Source organism: Thalassophryne amazonica, chromosome 6 (genome assembly GCF_902500255.1).
Source record: "Thalassophryne amazonica chromosome 6, fThaAma1.1, whole genome shotgun sequence".
Lineage (NCBI taxonomy): Eukaryota > Metazoa > Chordata > Actinopteri > Batrachoidiformes > Batrachoididae > Thalassophryne > Thalassophryne amazonica.
Genome location: NC_047108.1, coordinates 70,510,216 through 70,533,062, shown reverse-complemented (window position 1 = coordinate 70,533,062; position 22,847 = coordinate 70,510,216). Strand labels below are relative to the sequence as shown.

General features: G+C 42.5%; 1 protein-coding gene across 2 annotated transcripts in view; it reads right to left on the bottom strand.

The window, feature by feature from the left end:
• Positions 1–22,847, bottom strand: part of rarga (retinoic acid receptor gamma a) — a 147,931-nt gene that overhangs the window by 36,324 nt on the left and 88,760 nt on the right. Inside the window, exon 1 of one of the 2 annotated variants that reach the window (XM_034172437.1) lies at positions 21,597–22,102. The exons of the other annotated variant lie outside the window; for it this stretch is intronic. Within the exon in view, the coding sequence (XP_034028328.1) occupies positions 21,597–21,741 (145 nt within the window). The 5' untranslated portion in view covers positions 21,742–22,102. Of the gene's footprint in view, positions 1–21,596; positions 22,103–22,847 lie in introns of those variants that run through there. 2 annotated transcript variants of the gene reach the window in all.

Genomic DNA, 22,847 nt, shown 5'->3' with positions numbered 1-22,847 from the left:
GCACTGAGTGTTTCGCTTTTTAATTTTCGCTTTTTTGGGCAATACACAACGCTTCACAAACACTGTAACTTAAATAAAATAATAATAATAATAACAATAAAAAACTGACTGTGAAGCTTGGATGTTCAACCTCCAGCTGAAATGCATCTGCTGAATTGCAGAGAAAAAGGGATTTAAAAAAGATTAACGCAGGAACCCAGTCCACCAACCTAAAAAAACCCTAAAAAATGGTAAAATTTTACAAGTTGGGGAAAAACAAAACAAAGCAGTAACCACATCCCATCGCCATTTCAGCAAAATGTCAACACTGGTGCAGCGACATTGTGCCATTGCTTAGGGAGAGTCCTGGACTATTGATATTGTTTAAAAATGCAAAAGTACTTTTTATCCGATTAATCACCAGAATAATTGATAGAATACACACACACATCTTTAACCGCTCAGTCCAATTTAGGGCCGCGGGGAGATGGAGCCTATCCCAGCAGGCATAGAGCATAAGGCGGGGTACACCCAGGACAGGACGTCAGTCTGTCACAGGGCCACAAACAGACAAACAAACACATTCACACCCACTCGCACACCTATGGACAATTTATAGAGTCCAAACCACCTAACCCGCATGTCTTTGGATGTGGGAGAAAACCGGAGGAAACCCACACAAACACGGGGAGGACATGCAAACTCCACACAGAAAGGCCACAGGCGGGAATTGAACCCATGACCTTCCCACTGTGAGGCAGTGCTAACCACTAAGCCACCATGCTGCCTCAATAGAATACTCGATTACTAAAATAATTGATAGCTGCAGCTCTAGACCCTGCTACCATCCATTACTATAGTACATACTAGAAGTTAGCACATGAAGTAAGTACACAATTTGGATGATGTCTGAACGTCCAGACATCATTCATCTACTTCTAAATTCCTCCTGAGTATTCAGATACCCTATGTGTGACACACTGCTTTTTTTTATTGCACACAGTACGCTAGTAACTGTCGTCAGATGTTGCCCTCGACATCTGAGGATGTCATTTGGGATCTGGGAAACAATGATCAACATTTTTCATCATTTTCTAACATTTTATGGAATGAACAATTCATCAATTAATTCAGGAAATAACAGATTAATTGACAATGAAAATTATCATCAGCAAGAGACACACATCTTTTGTGTGCAAGCTTTTCAACAATAGTTTTCTCCATAGATATTTTTAATAAATCAATTAATATCCTTTACTTTTTGTAAATATTTTATGGTAAATATTTAAACAATATTTTCTAGCTCTGATTTCTGGGCAAATTAAAAGAAGTAGTCAGGTAATCAGAAAATAATCATTAAATTACTTGAAAAAAATGGAACAAATATAACAGAGATCAATTGACTGCAAAAAAAATACTTATTTGCATCCTTATTCTATGTGCTAGTTGGTACTTTATATTGCTTGTGTTCATGCAAGCTCACTTTGTAAGTGTGTACACAGTAAAATCACTAGTGTTAAATTAACAATGACAGCGAACATACAGTCCCACTCTGACCAGAGTAGGACCATACGAGGTCTGTTAGAAAACTATCCGACCTTTTTATTTTTTGCAAAAACTATATGGATTTGAATCATGTGCACTTGCATCAGCCAAGCTTGAACCTTCGTGCGCATGCGTGAGTTTTTTCACGCCTGTCGGTTGCGTCATTCGCCTGTGAGCAGGCTATGAGTGAGCAGTGGTCCACCCCCTTCGTCAGATTTTTATTGTGAGGAAAATGTCTGAATGATTTGGAGCTTTGCTGCATCAAATTTTTCCAGAAACTGTGAGAGACCTCCAGATGGACACCATTCGGAAAATTCAGACGACTTTCAGGGACGATTCTATGGGGAACACACAGATTAAGGAGTGTTACAACAGGTTTAAAGATGGCGCACAATGGCGGAGGGTGCGCCGCGCTCCGGCGGCGATCGACAGGCTGAAACGACCAGATCATTTCCAAACTGAACGCTGTGTTGATCCGGGACGTCGTCTGACTACTACAGAAATGGCAGAAGAAGTGGACGTACCACTTTTCGGCACATTCCACTGTTACAGGAGTTTTTGTCATGGAAAGAGGAGCGGAGGAATTCGCCACGGAGCCACTAATGGCGCGGGACAAAAGCACCTCCGTGTTGGTCTCACAGGACATGTTATAACATGCCCAGCTCTTGCACCATTCAGAAGATTCAGACGGCTTTCGGTGGCTTTTCAGTCGTGTGACTATCCAAGAAATTGTGGACGAGCTGGACATGCCACAACATGTCCTTCATCACGGCGCTGCTTTTGTCCCGCGCCATTAGCGGCTCCGTCCCGATGCGCGAATTCCTCCACACGTCTTTCCATGACAAAAACTCCTGTAACAGTGGAATGTGCCGAAAAAGTGGTATGTCCACCTCTTCTGCCATTTCTGTAGTAGTCAGACGACGTCCCAGATCAACACAGTGTTCAGTTTGGAAATGATCTGGTCGTTTCAGCCTGTCGATCGCCGCTCGGAGCGCCCTCCGCCATTGTGTGCCGTCTTTAAACCGGTTGTAACACTCCTTAATCTGTGTGATCCCCATAGAATCATCCCTGAAAGCCATCTGAATCTTCCGAATGGTTTCCACCTGGCTGTCTCTCACAGTTTCTGGAAAAATTTGATGCAGCAAAGCTTTCAAATTGTTCAGACATTTTCCTCACAATAAAAATCCAACGAGGGGGGTGGACCACTGGTCACAGGCGAATGACGCAACCGACAGGCATGAAAAAACTCACGCATGCGCACGAAGGTTCAAGCTTGGCTGATGCAAGTGCACATGATTCAAATCCATATAGTTTTTGCAAAAAATAAAAAGGTCGGATAGTTTTCTAACAGACCTCGTATGTACTATATGCCATATGTATTAGTTTTACACTGGTGATTTTACTGTGTAGCTCTTGCATCGCTGAGAAACCCATCCCACCAAGGCAGTGACTGTTTGCATGCACTTCAGCAACCCCATTATTGTCAACTTTCTGCTGTAACCCAATTTGTTGAAGAGAGGAAAAGACATGATTTAGACAGTTTCTGCTGGAAATAATTTTGAGTATGTGCATTAGCAGGTCTCGAGCAGGGGCTTTAAATGTGCACGTGCTAATCCAATGTGTTGGTATTGATAAAGATTTGGTGCCTTTATTAATATAAACTCCCATAAATACTGTGCTGCACATCTGTGTCAGCACACAGTGTTACGGCAGAGCGACCACAACAGTCGGTGATTCAATTAATAGAAAGCAATGACAGCGTGCATGAGGTCAAGTCTGTCACTAATACCCCCGTCACCCTAGACGCTGAATGAGGCCAAATGATCCCGAATCACGTCCGAATGGAAATTCGACCCACATTCTTGAAGTGTCGAGGTGCGTTTCGAAAACGTCGGACAGCATTCTCAGAGCAGTCTAAACAGTCGGGCACAGTTGTGTGGCCGCCTCAAATGTTTTGCACACGTTCAAAACAGTCGTGGCACAGTTGAGGTGGAACCACTATCGAACAGCAGTCAAAGTGCCATGTGATCCATTCTAAACAATCGGATGGCATGAAAACGGTATTTGTGACATTCTGATGATGCTCGGGGAGGCGTTCGGTACGTTTCCGCCATGTCGAACGGTGGCCGAATGTCCCGAATCTGCCTGAACGCACCACAAGTGCGCCTAGATTGCTGCTGGATTATATTCTGCCGAACCGCAATCGGATGGCTTGTAAATGCATTCTTCTTGTTCTTACTACAATCTGGCAGCTGTCCAGGTAGACTTACTGCATTCCGTGTACCTTTGTACTGCGTTCAGAGGCTCATGTGCATAGCACGTGCACAAATCAATTGGGGCGGCTAGGAGCACAGTATGGGTGTTTGGACGGCTGTCCTCTGTAATTCTTATTCCCTCCCAGATGTAGCACGAATTCTCTTTCTTTTTTGGGGCATTCTGCCTGATTCGGCTTGACTCGTGCTCATTAATACTAAGTGTGATGGAAGTATAAAAGAAAGGCTACAGGACTTGAATGTTATGTTTCAGCAGTTGAAAGTAGCGTGTATGTTCAATACATGTCAGGGCACTGTGATGTTTGGCTGTGTTTTCTAACTGCAATTTTTCATCCGTCAATCCTTTTCAAATTATTATACTCTGAAGTGATTGTTACACTCTGGTCCATAAGTATTTGAAGAGAGAAGCAAATTTACATCTGTACACCACCACAATGGAGTTGAAATTAAATAATCAAGATGTGCTTGAAGTGTTGACTTTCATCTTTAATTCAAGGGGTTGTACAAAAATACTGCATAAACCATTGAGACAATTCTATACGCAGGATCTCCTTTTTCAGGGACAATCTGACTTATTGGACAAACACATGGTGAGTGATGGACTGTTTAAGTGCAGAGTCCCTTGGGTTTAATCAAATCAATGTGAATAATTTGTGTGATATTACATGTAGAAAATAATCTATGAACCCACAAAAAGTTAACTTTTTAAACTGCCATCACAGTCAGGGCTTCCTGGTTTAATAACATTGTGCAAAATCCTAAAACTCTGTTGTACCTTTCAATTAAGTAGATTACTGTCTGTGTCATTAGCACTGAGAAATAACAGCGCCTCACACTGTCATCTACAGTCTGCCGCAGCAGATGAAAGGAATTCTGCTATGAAGACTGCTACAATGGTTTTCCATCCTTGACAAGTGAACGCAGCTTTAGAAATAGAATACTGTACTGAATGAGGGTGCTAGAAGGAGACTAGTGAGGGAAGCTACCAAGACACTAAGGGTGGAAATCTCTATGAACCACATGATCCGATTACGATTGAGAGGGTTATATGATTATAAAATGATTTTCAATGCATCTTGATACAGGATTTATTTTACAAATGTTTTAAGCAAAACATTTGTAGTGACCCATAATAAATTTACATCCAACAGCCGTTCTGTTCTTTAACAGCTCAGCCATATTTGCAGTTTTGTTTTTTCTTTCACTGATTCTAAATTCTAAAACCCACTTCAGCCGCCTGTCAGTGCGAGCTCCTGTGTGTGACTTACTCCAGGACTATTGGACTATTACCAGTGGTGGGCACAGTTCCACTAATCCGCTAATTATCAAGATAATGTTTTCATTATCGGATTAGTTTTTCAGATAACTTTGAAAACCATCATTGGACCAATTATCTTCCAATAAGTTTTGGTCCGATAATTTTTAGACCGCTAACATTTTTGCAGATGTAGCTTTTTGTAGTAGATGCGCAGTTCTATCCTCTACAAACAGAGAAGAGCTGGTTCCAAAAGAAACTGCTCTATCCTCTGCAGGCAAAGGAGAACTGGACACAGAAAACAAAAAGAAAAAAAAAGCTAATTTCTTTTGACTCCATACTAACCCACTGGCAATATCACCCAAGTCATCCAGAGGCATACAGTTTTAACCTATGGTTAAAATTTTAACCAAACTAATTTTAGACAAGTTATTTAAATGAACATCACATCTGAAGTTTTATAAAGTGAAAATATCAGATATATGTTTTAGTTTTAAAGTAATGCACTAATTTTGAAGGTTTTAGTCTGGACATGCTGTGTCCAGGTGCATTATGGGTATCTCAGTACATTCACGACAGAAGAAATGCATTTGAGACACTCTGATCAGGCTCCACATGGACAACAGCATTAAACTCTTTGTATATTGTGCCTAAACTCTTGTGAATATATTCTCTGGGTTTACAGAAGTTGTCATTGTGTTTGTTTTATGTAAAAAATGCCAGAGGAAGCCCAGGTTGCTTCTCAAAGCCGAAAAGTCTGTTAAATTGTGATTCAGGCCGTGTGATATAAGCACCGTCAAAATGCATAGAACACTGCCGGAACTGGCGACCGGTTATATCACAGTGTTGTCGACTGCAGGATTTTAATATTATCTGTAAGTTTCCAAAACCTGAGAGACCACACACGTGGAGATAAAAAAAAAGATAGATCTGACAGGTTTAGTTGTACAGTGTGTGGTGTCAGCCACATGGTAAAAACAACACACACGAACAGATTTCACACACAAACATTCCCAGGTCAGACACCTCACTTTCTGATTGGCTGCATGTCACATATAGCTCTTCACGTCCTTCTTAACACACCACACACGGCAGGAATATCTGAAAAGAATATATGTAGCATCATCACGATTATCGGGGCATCCTTAAGATTGTCGGAAGGGGAAGATCGGGTCCGATATCAGCCTAATTATCTTGCCATGTGAACCAGGCTTGATGTTATGATGCCTCATGGAGCGACTGATTGATCTGTTATAACACCGCACTGAGCCGCTAACCAATCAGATGTTATGATGCCACACAAAGCGACTGATTGATCTGTTATAACATCGCACCGAGCCGCTAACCGATTGGATGTTATGACGCCTCATGGAGCGACTGACTGATGCGTTATGACACCGCACCGAACATGTTTTCACTATTATTTGATTTCTTTGTGTGACTGACATCGTTATTCAAGCATTCAAAAGGCAATTCGCCACACAACTCCAACTGCACACGAGAAAGTCTTTTGACAGTTCTTGTTATTGAAAGAAACGTTGTCTCCCTAACCGGATAGAGGTGTGATGTCATCACATGTGCCCTTAGGCGCTGTCTAGTGGCATCTTGAAAATTTCTTTCTTTTTATATACAAATGAAAACAATGACATATTTTACAAAAGCACATTTATTTGTAAACACCAACACGTTACATTGATTCACTTGTGTTGGTTTTTACATAAAATGAATGAATCAACCAATCAGTATTAGCGCATTATTTTAAAATGAACAGATATGTGTTATATATCACTTTGTACATTTTAAGAGTTTACATCAATCAATCAATCAATCAATTTTTTTTATATAGCGCCAAATCACAACAAACAGTTGCCCCAAGGCGCTTTATATTGTAAGGCAAGGCCATACAATAATTATGTAAAACCCCAACGGTCAAAACGACCCCCTGTGAGCAAGCACTTGGCTACAGTGGGAAGGAAAAACTCCCTTTTAACAGGAAGAAACCTCCAGCAGAACCAGGCTCAGGGAGGGGCAGTCTTCTGCTGGGACTGGTTGGGGCTGAGGGAGAGAACCAGGAAAAGACATGCTGTGGAGGGGAGCAGAGATCGATCACTAATGATTAAATGCAGAGTGGTGCATACAGAGCAAAAAGAGAAAGAAACAGTGCATCATGGGAACCCCCCAGCAGTCTACGTCTATAGCAGCATAACTAAGGGATGGTTCAGGGTCACCTGATCCAGCCCTAACTATAAGCTTTAGCAAAAAGGAAAGTTTTAAGCCTAATCTTAAAAGTAGAGAGGGTGTCTGTCTCCCTGATCTGAATTGGGAGCTGGTTCCACAGGAGAGGAGCCTGAAAGCTGAAGGCTCTGCCTCCCATTCTACTCCTACAAACCCTAGGAACTACAAGTAAGCCTGCAGTCTGAGAGCGAAGCGCTCTATTGGGGTGATATGGTACTACGAGGTCCCTAAGATAAGATGGGACCTGATTATTCAAAACCTTATAAGTAAGAAGAAGAATTTTAAATTCTATTCTAGAATTAACAGGAAGCCAATGAAGAGAGGCCAATATAGGTGAGATATGCTCTCTCCTTCTAGTCCCCGTCAGTACTCTAGCTGCAGCATTTTGAATTAACTGAAGGCTTTTTAGGGAACTTTTAGGACAACCTGATAATAATGAATTACAATAGTCCAGCCTAGAGGAAATAAATGCATGAATTAGTTTTTCAGCATCACTCTGAGACAAGACCTTTCTGATTTTAGAGATATTGCGTAAATGCAAAAAAAGCAGTCCTACATATTTGTTTAATATGCGCTTTGAATGACATATCCTGATCAAAAATGACTCCAAGATTTCTCACAGTATTACTAGAGGTCAGGGTAATGCCATCCAGAGTAAGGATCTGGTTAGACACCATGTTTCTAAGATTTGTGGGGCCAAGTACAATAACTTCAGTTTTATCTGAGTTTAAAGCAGGAAATTAGAGGTCATCCATGTCTTTATGTCTGTAAGACAATCCTGCAGTTTAGCTAATTGGTGTGTGTCCTCTGGCTTCATGGATAGATAAAGCTGGGTATCATCTGCGTAACAATGAAAATTTAAGCAATACCGTCTAATAATACTGCCTAAGGGAAGCATATATAAAGTGAATAAAATTGGTCCTAGCACAGAACCTTGTGGAACTCCATAATTAACTTTAGTCTGTGAAGAAGATTCCCCATTTACATGAACAAATTGTAATCTATTAGACAGTATGATTCAAACCACCGCAGCGCAGTGCCTTTAATACCTATGGCATGCTCTAATCTCTGTAATAAAATTTTATGGTCAACAGTATCAAAAGCAGCACTGAGGTCTAACAGAACAAGCACAGAGATGAGTCCACTATCCAAGGCCATAAGAAGATCATTTGTAACCTTCACTAATGCTGTTTCTGTACTATGATGAATTCTAAAACCTGACTGAAACTCTTCAAATAGACCATTCCTCTGCAGATGATCAGTTAGCTGTTTTACAACTACCCTTTCAAGAATTTTTGAGAGAAAAGGAAGGTTGGAGATTGGCCTATAATTAGCTAAGATAGCTGGGTCAAGTGATGGCTTTTTAAGTAATGGTTTAATTACTGCCACCTTAAAAGCCTGTGGTACATAGCCAACTAACAAAGATAGATTGATCATATTTAAGATCGAAGCATTAAATAATGGTAGGGCTTCCTTGAGCAGCCTGGTAGGAATGGGGTCTAATAAACATGTTGATGGTTTGGATGAAGTAACTAATGAAAACAACTCAGACAGAACAATCGGAGAGAAAGAGTCTAACCAAATACCGGCATCACTGAAAGCAGCCAAAGATAACGATACGTCTTTGGGATGGTTATGAGTAATTTTTCTCTAATAGTTAAAATTTTGTTAGCAAAGAAAGTCATGAAGTCATTACTAGTTAAAGTTAATGGAATACTCAGCTCAATAGAGCTCTGACTCTTTGTCAGCCTGGCTACAGTGCTGAAAAGAAACCTGGGGTTGTTCTTATTTTCTTCAATTAGTGATGAGTAGAAAGATGTCCTAGCTTTACGGAGGGCTTTTTTATAGAGCAACAGACTCTTTTTCCAGGCTAAGTGAAGATCTTCTAAATTAGTGAGACGCCATTTCCTCTCCAACTTACGGGTTATCTGCTTTAAGCTACGAGTTTGTGAGTTATACCACGGAGTCAGACACTTCTGATTTAAAGCTCTCTTTTTCAGAGGAGCTACAGCATCCAAAGTTGTCTTCAATGAGGATGTAAAACTATTGACGAGATACTCTATCTCCCTTACAGAGTTTAGGTAGCTACTCTGCACTGTGTTGTTATATGGCATTAGAGAACATAAAGAAGGAATCATATCCTTAAACCTAGTTACAGCGCTTTCTGAAAGACTTCTAGTGTAATGAAACTTATTCCCTACTGCTGGGTAGTCCATCAGAGTAAATGTAAATGTTATTAAGAAATGATCAGACAGAAGGGAGTTTTCAGGGAATACTGTTAAGTCTTCTATTTCCATACCATAAGTCAGAACAAGATCTAAGATATGATTAAAGTGGTGGGTGGACTCATTTACTTTTTGAGCAAAGCCAATAGAGTCTAATAATAGATTAAATGCAGTGTTGAGGCTGTCATTCTCAGCATCTGTGTGGATGTTAAAATCGCCCACTATAATTATCTTATCTGAGCTAAGCACTAAGTCAGACAAAAGGTCTGAAAATTCACAGAGAAACTCACAGTAACGACCAGGTGGACGATAGATAATAACAAATAAAACTGGTTTTTGGGACTTCCAATTTGGATGGACAAGACTAAGAGACAAGCTTTCAAATGAATTAAAGCTCTGTCTGGGTTTTTGATTAATTAATAAGCTGGAATGGAAGATTGCTGCTAATCCTCCGCCCCGGCCCGTGCTACGAGCATTCTGACAGTTAGTGTGACTCGGGGGTGTTGACTCATTTAAACTAACATATTCATCCTGCTGTAACCAGGTTTCTGTTAGGCAGAATAAATCAATATGTTGATCAATTATTATATCATTTACCAACAGGGACTTAGAAGAGAGAGACCTAATGTTTAATAGACCACATTTAACTGTTTTAGTCTGTGGTGCAGTTGAAGGTACTATATTATTTTTTCTTTTTGAATTTTTATGCTTAAATAGATTTTTGCTGGTTATTGGTAGTCTGGGAGCAGGCACCGTCTCTACGGGGATGGGGTAATGAGGGGATGGCAGGGGGAGAGAAGCTGCAGAGAGGTGTGTAAGACTACAACTCTGCTTCCTGGTCCCCAACCCTGGATAGTCACGGTTTGGAGGATTTAAGAAAATTGGCCAGATTTCTAGAAATGAGAGCTGCTCCATCCAAAGTGGGATGGATGCCGTCTCTCCTAACAAGACCAGGTTTTCCCCAGAAGCTTTGCCAATTATCTATGAAGCCCACCTCATTTTTTGGACACCACTCAGACAGCCAGCAATTCAAGGAGAACATGCGGCTAAACATGTCACTCCCGGTCCGATTGGGGAGGGGCCCAGAGAAAACTACAGAGTCCGACATTGTTTTTGCAAAGTTACACACCGATTTAATGTTAATTTTAGTGACCTCCGATTGGCGTAACCGGGTGTCATTACTGCCGACGTGAATTACAATCTTACCAAATTTACGCTTAGCCTTAGCCAGCAGTTTCAAATTTCCTTCAATGTCGCCTGCTCTGGCCCCCGGAAGACAATTGACTATGGTTGCTGGTGTCGCTAACTTCACATTTCTCAAAACAGAGTCGCCAATAACCAGAGTTTGATCCTCGGCTGGTGTGTCGTCGAGTGGGAAAAAACGGTTAGAGATGTGAACGGGTTGGCGGTGTACACGGGGCTTCTGTTTAGGGCTACGCTTCCTCCTCACAGTCACCCAGTCAGCCTGCTTTCCCGGCTGCTCGGGATCTGCCAGGGGGGAACTAACGGCGGCTAAGCTACCTTGGTCCGCACCGACTACAGGGGCCTGGCTAGCTGTAGAATTTTCCACGGTGCGGAGCCGAGTCTCCAATTCGCCCAGCCTGGCCTCCAAAGCTACGAATAAGCTACACTTATTACAAGTACCGTTACTGCTAAAGGAGGCCGAGGAATAACTAAACATTTCACACCCAGAGCAGAAAAGTGCGGGAGAGACAGGAGAAGCCGCCATGCTAAATCGGCTAAGAGCTAGTAGCTACGCTAAGCTAGCGGATTCCTAAAAACACGCAAAGTGAATAATGTGTAAATAATTTATAGGTGATTCAGCAGAAGGAGTGCTTTAGTTAAGGCACGTAAAGATTACACTGGGAAACAAATCGTAATCTAGATAACTAGATCAATCTAACTGCGCAGAGTAAACAGCTAACAGATACAGAAAAACACCGCTGTGCTCCGGAACAGGAAGTGATACAATACCGCAGTGAGAGCCAACCAATTAATGTAACATTAATGTAGTTATTCTATCTGGAATAATTTTATTTAAAAAGCAAAACCATAATTCAAACCTGCTTTCCATTTCAAGACCTCTGCCTCATCGCTGAACCACTGTATCCTGTCAGGGTAAATGACGCTTTCCTACAGCAGGGGGCAGAGCGCACAAAGCCAGAAGCACTGGCTCATTGGCTGTTTGGGCTTGTGATCGCCACTGGTTCTGTTAGAAGCTTTGGCGGTGTTTAAACTCGAAATCAGCTTCTTAGTAGCTGAGAGCATATTTGAGGCAAAAATTAAAGTTATCAATTATCTGTAGCTTCCGTTAAGTTTTTAGGCAGTTTATCGGTTTAGCATTAAAAAAGATAACTTTTCAGTTAGCTGACTACCAGTTATCGAAGCTAACTTTTTGGTTAGCTGTGCCCACCACTGACTATTACTACAGCAAAGTAAAAGGCAAAACATTTATTTGCACTCCACTGCATGCAAAATAAGGTGGACGGCACAAAGGGGTTGGACTTATTCTCTTAAATAGTCATGGCTGTGTTTTGTGCATACTATTAAGTAAAGCAATCACAGTGTTGTCTGTCATCCTGTTTAAAAGTTAGAGTGCCAGAATGATGCACTGCTAAAAAGAAAGCAGAATCAAGTGAGAGATTTTCTGGAAAGTTAACAGATCTGCCTTTCTGTGTCACAGCGCCAGCAGAGAGCAGCCACCAAAGCTTCCTGAGGTGAAGCAATAAGGTGAAGTATTGTATTTTTCCATGAGTGGCTACTTTGAGTTCATTTATTGTTTGTGTTCAATTCAGTTTGGTTGTATGTATAAGTGTATAATGAACCCACTTTTGTAAGCTGCAACCGAATACTGTGCTATATAAAAATTAAAACAACTCCACGCTCAACTTTTGACTACAGCTTTGATGTTTTGTGGAACAATTGCAGTCCAACACACCCACACAATTCAACTTGCTATTTACAATGTTGTGGGTGCTGGCTGTGAGAACTACCTCAGGTTTACTCTAGGAAAGACACTTGTGTTATTCTGTGGACTGCTTTGCAGCAGATCACCTGTCTTATCTTCTAAAAGATTTATTTTATGACTGTTTTCACATTCTTGTGGAAATGTAAGAAGTCAGTGAATGTTGAAACAGATGTATAGAATTGTGAATTTCTGTGAATTTCTCCATGATTGTTTTTTAAACAGATTAAAGCATCGGCATTCAGCTTGGGACTCTCGAAGTCAGCGCGGTTTTTACTGCTGCAGCCTTTAACCCCCAAGCTGGGCGGTGCGGGCCCCTCCTGCTGGGGCCTTCACCCACTTTGCCTCAATTCGGATGACGGACTGCTTCAAGGTTAGAGCACATAAACAATGTCAAATGTATATGTGTTGTCTTTCATTTTGATGTGTGCCATTATTACAGTAAACGAGTAATAACTGTGGATTAATTGCTGTATTTTGTCTGAGGTAATTGGAGTGTAAACGTAATTGCCCTTTTAGAGATCAATAAAGTTGTCTGAAATATCTGAAATCTCAGAAAATTTAAGATAAGAACATAATTACAGGCATGGCAGGTTTTACAGACACCTATTCCCCTCAGCATTCACACATACAAAATACACACACATACACAAATGGTTTTGTCAATACACAAACACAAACAAATGCAAGCATATACAAATGAGCTCATGCACCATTTCCAGAAAAGAGCTTGTGGCAGTTGTACATAATGTACACAAGCAAAATTTGACTAATATCAGAGAGAAAACAACAGCCACAGGCCATTCTCCCAAACTCTCTTCCATCATTCTCTCAGCTGAAAATAGTTGCACTACGCCAGCCGCCCACCACTCCCTGCTAAACGCTGTCGGCTGCGTAAACACAGCCCATTCAGTCACACTCTCTCACACACACACACACACACACACACACACACACACACACACACACACACACACACACCACACACACACACACACACACACACACACACACACACACACACACACACACACACACACACACAGAGAGGACATCATGCTCGTCTGGGTTTCAGCTCGACCCTCCAATAACAATGAGCCCCCTAGCAACATTGGAGTAAAGCCATCAGTCAATAACACACGGGTAACAGAGCTGCTCTCTTCACACTCGGCTCACACATGATTTTGGACCGACATACCCCTATAGACAAGACACACAAACATACACAGAATGATGCCAATAAACTTAGACATACACACCAAGGTACCAACATGTCCAGCCAATCGCTCACGGAATTAGTAGCGAAAATCTGCCTGGCAGGCAAAGCCATGTTCTCAGTAAACAGCTACAATCACAGCAGCCAGACGAGGGTGTTCGGGTGGGCAGCCAAAATACCTCAGCAACCAGCAAACTATTGTGAAACAACTTACAAAAGGGTGCATTTATACTCCACTAAACACTGATACACTGGAGCAAACGTTTGCTTGATTTCTTCACTGCAGTTTATTCTGTCACAATCTGTTCCACAGTGTTTCAGCTCAACAGGATTCGTCATGTTTTACACACAGACTGTATATATACAGGATAAAAACTCAGTAACATAATCACCCATAGGTGACCCTGGACCATCCCTTGGTTATGTTGCTTTAGACGTAGACTGTGTTTCATAATTATTGTATGGCCTTGCCTTGCAATGTGGAGCGCCTTGGGGCAACTGTTTGTTGTGATTTGGCGCTATACAAGAAAAAAGTTGATTGATTGATTGATTGATTTTCTGAAGAGCAGGTTTGGAGCTCAAATGAGGCTGCACTGGATGTCGCCATCTTGGCAGTGCCCGACACCGCCCAACTTATAAATAGGTAAACAGGTGGGGTACAGGCAAGACCGGTGTGACCTTGGGAGGGTTAGAATGAATCCTAAACACACCCTCCATCTAGGCGTTTCTAAACAAGATACAGCTAACAGGCTTATTTTGGACTAGAAAAAAAAATATGACTAGCATATTACCCCAATAAAAGCTGCACCATCAGTGGGCCCAGTGTAACGAAGCTACCGATACGTGATAACAGTGTTAACGGTGCTAATATAAAAATGTAATAATACTAAAATTTCACTTAATGGAAATACTAGAGAACAGAGCTATTAAATGACCTATTAGTACAATTAACCATACAATACGCTATATTATCTATATTTGTAAACAAATGCTCAGAAAGAATAAACACAGTTGGTCCACAGCATTTAACAGAGATAGCTAGCAACTAGCGGGGGCCCTGCTGGAGACTGGACTCCTCTTGCTGGCACAGTACCCATCACTCAAAGTGACCCCCCCAAAAAATTGTCACTTTACTTCTTTTACTTCTTAAACTTTACTGCTTTAAAGTTGGGGAGTTTTACATGGGGATCTATGGTGAGTGACTCGCTTTTGGAGCCAGCCTCGAGCAGCTCTTCAAGGAACTGCAAGGTTTTTCATTTCCATATTGTGGAGTTTGGGGGTTGGTTTTACAGCACTTTTTCAGGAGACCAAACACTGTACTGTATATTCCCTTCTTAGCTAGGTCAGTGTTCTGTTGATCAAGAGCTCTTGATCGGCTTAGAACACCTGATTTATCTGATCAGCCACAGGGTAGAAGATGAAGAGACCATCTGCAGTGGTAAGATTTCTGAGAACCTAACATGAGAGATATCCTGTATTCACGCAGACATGCTTGTGAAATGACAGATTGCAAAGACAAGCACAGGAAGGCAGATTCAGCTTCTCAACAGAGTGGCTGGCAGAAGATATTTACAGTGGTGTGACTGACGCTGCTGAGTGGCTATAAACTGCTTTTAGAGCAGATCTGGATTCCAACACAGGCCTGAGGAATGTAGCCTGGCACATTGTCTGTCTTTGCTTTCTGACACAGCGGTCAGAGACAGCCACAGGTGCACATCAACTTACACGTTCCATACAGACTTCACACATACAAGGTTTACATTTTATCATTCGTGCTATCGAAAAACCGCATGTAACAACTGATTTGTGGGGAAAGAATAATTTTCAGCAGCTGCATCAATTTATTTATAGACACCATTAAAAATTAATGGGCTGAAGGGCAGCGATGTATCTGTCAGGAAGGTGGTGTAACACTGCAATCCTTCTTGGTTTAAATTCACATCGAGGCAACAAGCTCTGTGATGGACCATCAGTGTGCCTGGGAATTCTACATTCTCTTGTTCTTGCATACAAACTGTACACAAATACTGCACTTAAACCCAGGACTCAACTTTGTAATTGTTTAAGAAACTAACAGCCTCCTTACAAAAACTTCATATCCACTATTATGTTTGGGTCAGTAAAAATAAATTTTAAGCACATTCGTCAAATATAACCTCAAGGCTAATATGACTCACTCAATCATATGCAACCGCTAACTTCAATTAAAGCGGTGCAGCAATAATACTGGTGCTTTTTTGTGTTTTATGGTGCAATTAGTTTCTGTTGCTTGAACACTGCACCTGATAGATCTCAGTTTGTCCATCCATCCATTTTCTATACCCACTTAAGGGTCACAGGGGGCTGGAGCCTATTCCAGCAGTCATAGGGCGCAAGATGGGGTGCACCCTGGACAGCACACCAGTCACAAGGGCCAGATACAGACACACAAACACATTCACACCCGCACGCACACCTACAGACAATTTAAAGTTTCCAGTTCACCTAACTTTCATGTCTTTTGGATGTGGGAGGAAACCAGAGCACCAGGATGGACCACATGCAAACATGGGGAGAACATACAAACTCCACACAGAAAGACCACAGGTGGGAATCGATCCTATGACCTTATTGCTGTGAGGCAACAGCGCTAACCACCAAGCCACTGTGTTGCCCAGGCTAATATCAATGTTTAAAAAAATAATTGTTTTGTAAAACATCATTGGTTACATTGTGAAAAGATTGCGTGCGCTTACTACACACGCTGGAAAGTGGACACTGGTGCTGTGTGAAGTTATTGCGATGCCATTTTGTTTTGTAGCAGGCTGGGCATCATTTTGTCTTTATTAATATTCGCGGTTTAAGTAGTGGTTGGGTTGAAGTAAAGCACTGGGTGGCTTCAGTTCACCTGTTAAGCGACCTGCTCGTCACTGTTATTTGCGTGAGTACTTTCATGCTCCAGTGTTAAAGACTTCACCTCGACTTTCGAGAGGTACTTCTTTGGCCAAAAATAAAAGGTCTGAAGGAAACTCAATTCAAGCTGAAGGAAAATCTATTCAAACTAATGTCTTACCCAATATACTGGCATAATTTTCCATTGCACCGGAAACAAGCAGCATACATCCTAGTGCAGGTAAAGGCCCTGCAGTCACTGTGGCCTTTAAATATGAAATTCCTAATTTGGCATGGATGCTCATTCCTGAACTGTCCAGCAGATCCCAGTGTTCTGCAGAGTGCAAACAAAGTTGTTTTTCGATTGACTCAGTGCATCTAAAATAATCACCATCAAACCAGTTTCGTGTCAATATCAGCTCTTTTAATCAAAGTCAGTAAGTAACACAGAGGTGAACAAACATAGTCAATAATGTAACTTTTTGCTTATTTTTTCCATTGTTACTTTAGTAAACATGAAGGCTTGATGACATAATGAAGTTTAATTTAGCACAGCACGTAATGTCTTCCTTTAGATATGAATTCCAGGACAATTCCTGCAAGGGATCTGAAACATTATGGAACAGTGTTTCGAGTTTGTCATCATTACTTTGCAGTAGCACCAAAAACTTTATCATCCTCAGCCGTAGCTTCTATTAATTCTTTAGCCACAGTTTTATGTTCCCGTTCTACATTCCTGTTCCACAGTATATTTCATGATGTTTCTCACCGTGGCTGCAAGTTAACTTGTTTGCTGACACTCACATGAATGCAGACACTGGTGGGTGGAATGTACCGACCAGTATGTAACTTGTCCAGTGTTCAGGTATTGGCAGACAAATTACATGTAAATTACACTGCATTTGTTCCTCATTTTCCATAATCCAACCATCATCCACAATCATTAAGCAGGTCACAGACACATCCATAGGATTTTACATAGGTAAAACAAAGTTGCTTTTCGATTGGTGCATCAGAGTTAACTGCTTTCTCATCAGTTCATCCTCATTATGTGCTCTTATTTTGCTGCGTTAAGAGATGAAAGCATTTATCATTATAACGTTATTGCTTACACAAGCTGGCTGGGATTAACTCACCCACTCAATCATCAGTATTTCTGCTGTGGAAGAATTTGAAATATTGAAATATATTATATATTATATAATATTCGAGTTTAAAAAGCTTTGTTGTCGTGTCTTGAGTAATTTCCACAAAAAAAAGGTAAATGCTTTTGTAACTGTCATATTAATTACAAGACACTGACCTTAAACTAGCTGACTGCTGAAGCATTATTTTCAGATGACAAACGTGAAAGGATCAGCTCGGTTCATAACATTATAAAACACCACTAGAACACCAGTAGAACCGCAAAACCTCAAAAGAACCACAGTACAAGTCTTCTTCACTTTCCCATTCATTGTCTCTTACACACACAAACAAACACACACTCTTTGACCAAGATAACACTATCTATTCCCAGTCTGCCTCCTCAGGCATTCTAATCTTTTAATTGAATCTTTTGTAATTATAATGAAATAACTGCAGCCTTCTAGCTGGGAGAAAATGATCAGTGCCAGCGGTCACTGGAAGCTCTTCTGTCGCTGCTGTTGCCGAGATATTTGACCATTTCAATTAGCTCCTCAATTCACGTTTGAACAGCACATTAAGGGAAAACAAAGGCGTGTGTGTGCCTCTGAGTGTTCCTGTGAGTGTGCATGTGTGCGCGCACGCACAGAGTGATGGATGACACCATCAATCTGTTACAATCATGTCGCTCCTTCGTATGGATCACGCGTGGACATGGCAGTTAATACTTAAGCAGTGTTCAAAGAGAGCGAGTTATGAGGCTGTTTTTGGTAAGAAAAACCCACTTCTTCTTCTTCGGACTCTGGAGGACTGCTGAGCATAATTGCCTCATTCTTCTAAACAAATGAACATTGACAGAGAGGGGACTGGTCTGCATAGGCGATCTCAAATGGCTTCCCTGCCAGTTGACTAATTCAGTTCTCATTGACGTAAGACTAAATCACTGTCCATTATCCTTACGCAGAGGACAGCTCAGATGTAGTACCAGCTCCATGGCATAAGGCACTTAAGAGCATTACACAACCCAAGCTGTTTGAAAAGCTCCCATTTCTGCACCCTGACAAGGCTGCCACACATGGTGTCGATCTGACATTGGCCAGGCTGTAGCCTCTGACTAACCCCTGACATTGAGGTCTCCCACTAGTGAACATAAAAACAGGAAAACTGACCACACACTTTTAAGCCCTTCAATTGTCTTTGGCTAATGGCCAAAGGCTTCTGACACTTATCACCGCAGGAGATTTACAGCTCAAACAAAAGGATATACTCATTTGGTGGCAGATTCAGTTGAACAAATATTTATTGTTTGATTGGTTATCAAAAAGTGTTGATAGGTTTTATATTTTTATCAAGTATGTGCTCATGTCTGCCATTTTTGTCAGAATTCTCTTTCCAACAATGAGCAGCTGAATTAGTGGCCAATAAGAGGTGTATTTCCACTGCCGGAACTAGATCTACTTCCCAGATGTTGCAAACCTTTACAGGAACAGCCTCATAATTTGGCTTCTCAGCCCGTTGTGTCTCCATTGCAGCGAAGACATCCCGAACTCATACGGCTATGTATGTGGTGACATAAGAGTTCTGGGACCATTTCGGCTGTGACATACATTCTCATTATCTCCTTGAGGACTCCAAACCTCGATGGACGTCATGTTGAGAATATAGCCACCAATGCCTATACCTCCTCGTCAGTCCATCTGCCACCTCTACAATTCTGTTTTTGTTCTCCTCTTCTCATTTCGCTCGTCTGGCTTCATGCTTGTTGTTATTTTCTCCCATGTGCAATAACAACCAATCAGTGTCCAGCCATACCAATGGTTTTTCAGGGCTGCTCACAAGAACCTACAATGGACCAGGGACATATCCCTGAAAAAAAAAAAAAAAAATCCAAAAACCACTTTTCAGGGGCAGTGCCTGCGGTGGCTACAGGCACAAAGGTGTTGTACCCCCTAAAATGCCCCACAACATCCTGAGGGTTTCACAAGCAACTTGACAGGCCCGTCTGCCTTTATTTTATGCTTCAGTCAATGTGCAAGTTAAACGATGCCAATGTGACCCAAAACAGGAGGTTCACTAATCATTATCTCTATCTGTCAGAACCCCAAAGTTTAAAGCTGAACATGTAGTAGTTTATACAGAATTTTCAATGGAATTTTTGTGGCTTCACTGACTCACTGACTCTGAATCTTGTGGTCACCCTGCTTATCACGGAGAGGGGAAAAAGAAAAACCTTGACCACAGTATTTCACTGTTGATTATCAGGTGATTTTCTGTACAAACTGACAATGATTTTGGCATAGGAGTGTGGTGCTGTGAGCCAGACAGGTCTCTGTGTTCTCTGCAGCTGGGCTCGCTTAATGAGATATCAGACTCTGACATCAATTCATCAGCCTCATTGATGGGGACAATGAGGGGAAACCGCTTTGGTAAAGAGAGGCCGTGTCGGATAGGGCAGCCTTGTTTACAAAGGGCACAGAGGGCTGAAACAGTACACCACACCAGCCATCACTTTGCTAAAATCTGTTGCCTTACCCTAAGGGCAGCTTCTCTGGTGGTTCCCCCGTCTTTGATTTTCAGGAACAAAGAACATAAAAGGGAAAAAGTACCTCTGGAATCTCATTTTGAAATGTGTGTGTGAATAGGTTAACAGGTAAGACTATAAAGTTCTGATTGATTAAATAAACAAATCTCATCTTGTTATCATCAGGGCTTCCCGGCCGAGCAGAGCAGGCCGGCCGGCTGGAGGACGACACGCACCCCCCCTACACACACACACACACACAGCCTCAGCCTCCACTGACAGGGCATCTGTCTTCATTAAAGCTCAGCCAGTGTGCATGACAGCCACTGAAACGCTGGTGTCTTCACGATTAATGAAGACAGATGAGTCCCCCCCACCCCCAACCCCGACAGGCAGCAAAAAGGAACAAAAAGCAGGATGAACAAATAAAATATGCCAGAACTAAATTTAAAAATCACCACCAAGCAAGGGTGTGATATTGTGCATATCCAACTGCTCCGTCTGTTTTTGCAGCCATGATTGTTTTTCCACTGTCATGTCTGGCTTTTCTCCATCCACACTTCCCACACTACACCGTCCCCCCACCCACCCACCCACCCCACCACCACCAATACACACACTCCTTTTCCACTCTCACACGCTCTCTCGCAGCAGTAGCGACCCCCTGGTTGAGTATAGAAATGGACGTTGGTTTTTGTCTGTCCAGAGATAGGCCTGTTGTTCAAACTGCTCTCTGAACATCGAGGCAGACGGAGAGGGAAAAGAAAGCCGGCCACAGAGCCCGCTTTGTTTTTTTTGGAGGTGAACAAATTCTGTGTTTCTAATTTATTCATCCGTTTAGCCATTAAATAATTCATCTACTTATTAATTCATGTCTGTTTGACTCTTGAGGAATATCATTATACATTTGGTATCCAGACTAGGAGGTGCTGTGGCACGGTGCACCCACCTCTTGCTTGAAACTGTTCACGAGCATTACATCAGAAAAGAAAGTCTGGGTTCAAACCCAAAAAGTATGAGGGTCTTCTGTCCCTTTTCACTGACCTCGACTCTTATTGTTCCCCCACTCTTTCATCCGTGCATTCTCATCGTTCTATTACAGAGCTGCACCTGGCAAGGTCAAACCTCAGGTGGCTCTCACAGTCGCTGAAGCCTGACTCCATCAGCTCACACTCACAGTCATGGCACAGTGCATATCATATCATAGCACAGAGTTTCTCTCAGCTGGCTGAGCACCACAGACGGGCTGAGAGCTGAGGGGGGTGCTGAAAAGACACAGTCTGTCCCAGTGTTTTCCTGTGCAGCCCCATGGCCGAGCCCTGAGGGGTAAACAAGCCAGAAAGACATAGAACAGTTCATACAAGAAACTACAGGGATGCCACTTACACTGAACGCTGGCACTGCCCGTCCATGCAAAGGGGTCCAGCCCTGCAAAGAAGGGGCTCGCCTTCCGCAGCATGCATGCCCCGCGGCTGCTGACATCATAGAGCTGGCGGGGGCCCATTCCCAGAGCCTCCATACAGTCGAACATGGCACCCCCCGCCCCACCCTCGGCAAAACTGACTAAAGCCCTCAGTCCTGTCTGTGTGCTGCTGTGCCTGCGCCGCTCACGTCACTCCCCAACACACTGACAGCAGCAACAGCGAGCTGGCTCTGCTGCTTCCCCTTCAGCTGTGCCTCACTGTCACTCTCTCTTTCTGTCTCACTCTTTCTGCGTCTTCTTGCCGATGCTGGAGTTTCAGCTCTTTCCCTTTCAACTGGAATGTAGATCTGATTCCTGCCTGGCTGAGCCCGAGCGTGACTGGAAGTCTCCCTGCTCTCCCCCTGCCCTTCTGTGAGCTGCTCCCTGTCTGTTGTAACAGACCTAAATAACAGCCTCTCAAAGCGCTGAGCCCCAGACACGGCGGAGCGAACCAACTGCCTCAGTATGACGCTCTGAGAGGGGGTGGAGAGAGAGAGAGAGAGAGAGAGAGAGAGAGAGAGAGAGAGAGAGAGAGAGAGAGAGAGAGAATGCCACAGAGCAAAAGAGAGGGAGGGAGAAGGGAGGGACAGGGTGAGGAGGATGGCCAGAACTGATCAAGGACAAAACTTTATTTCCATTCTGCTCGCGCTTCACGTCCGTGCTGCTATTATGTTTCATACTGCAGCCCCACAAACATAAAAAAAAGAAAGAAATCCCCCTCTGCTCTCATCCATTTCAGATCTGATCTCTTTTCACTGCACTTCCCCCAATTCCCCAGCAGTGCATATGAGCCCCCTCCCTTCTGTGAGCCCCTGTCTCTAATCATAACCATATTAAAGTCCAGCCACTGGCTGAGTGTGCATGAGAGAGAGAGAGAGAGAGAGAGAGAGAGAGAGAGAGAGAGAGAGAGAGAGAGAGAGAGAGAGAGAGAGAGAGAACGCTGTGCTACAGTTAAACCCAGAAACCAGATGCCAGGGTAAGTCCCTTTGCTTTCTCTCTCCGTCTCAGGGAAAAGAAGGTGGGCAGTTCTTTCTGTTATCTTCTAAAAGTGATATAACAGCCATGAAAAAGAAGGTCGCTCACACGGTGCAGACTTCCAACAATGCCAACAGTCCGTTTTCTATGACATGTTTCTGGCCCAGTTTATTACAGAGTTCATTAAGAGACACCCCCCA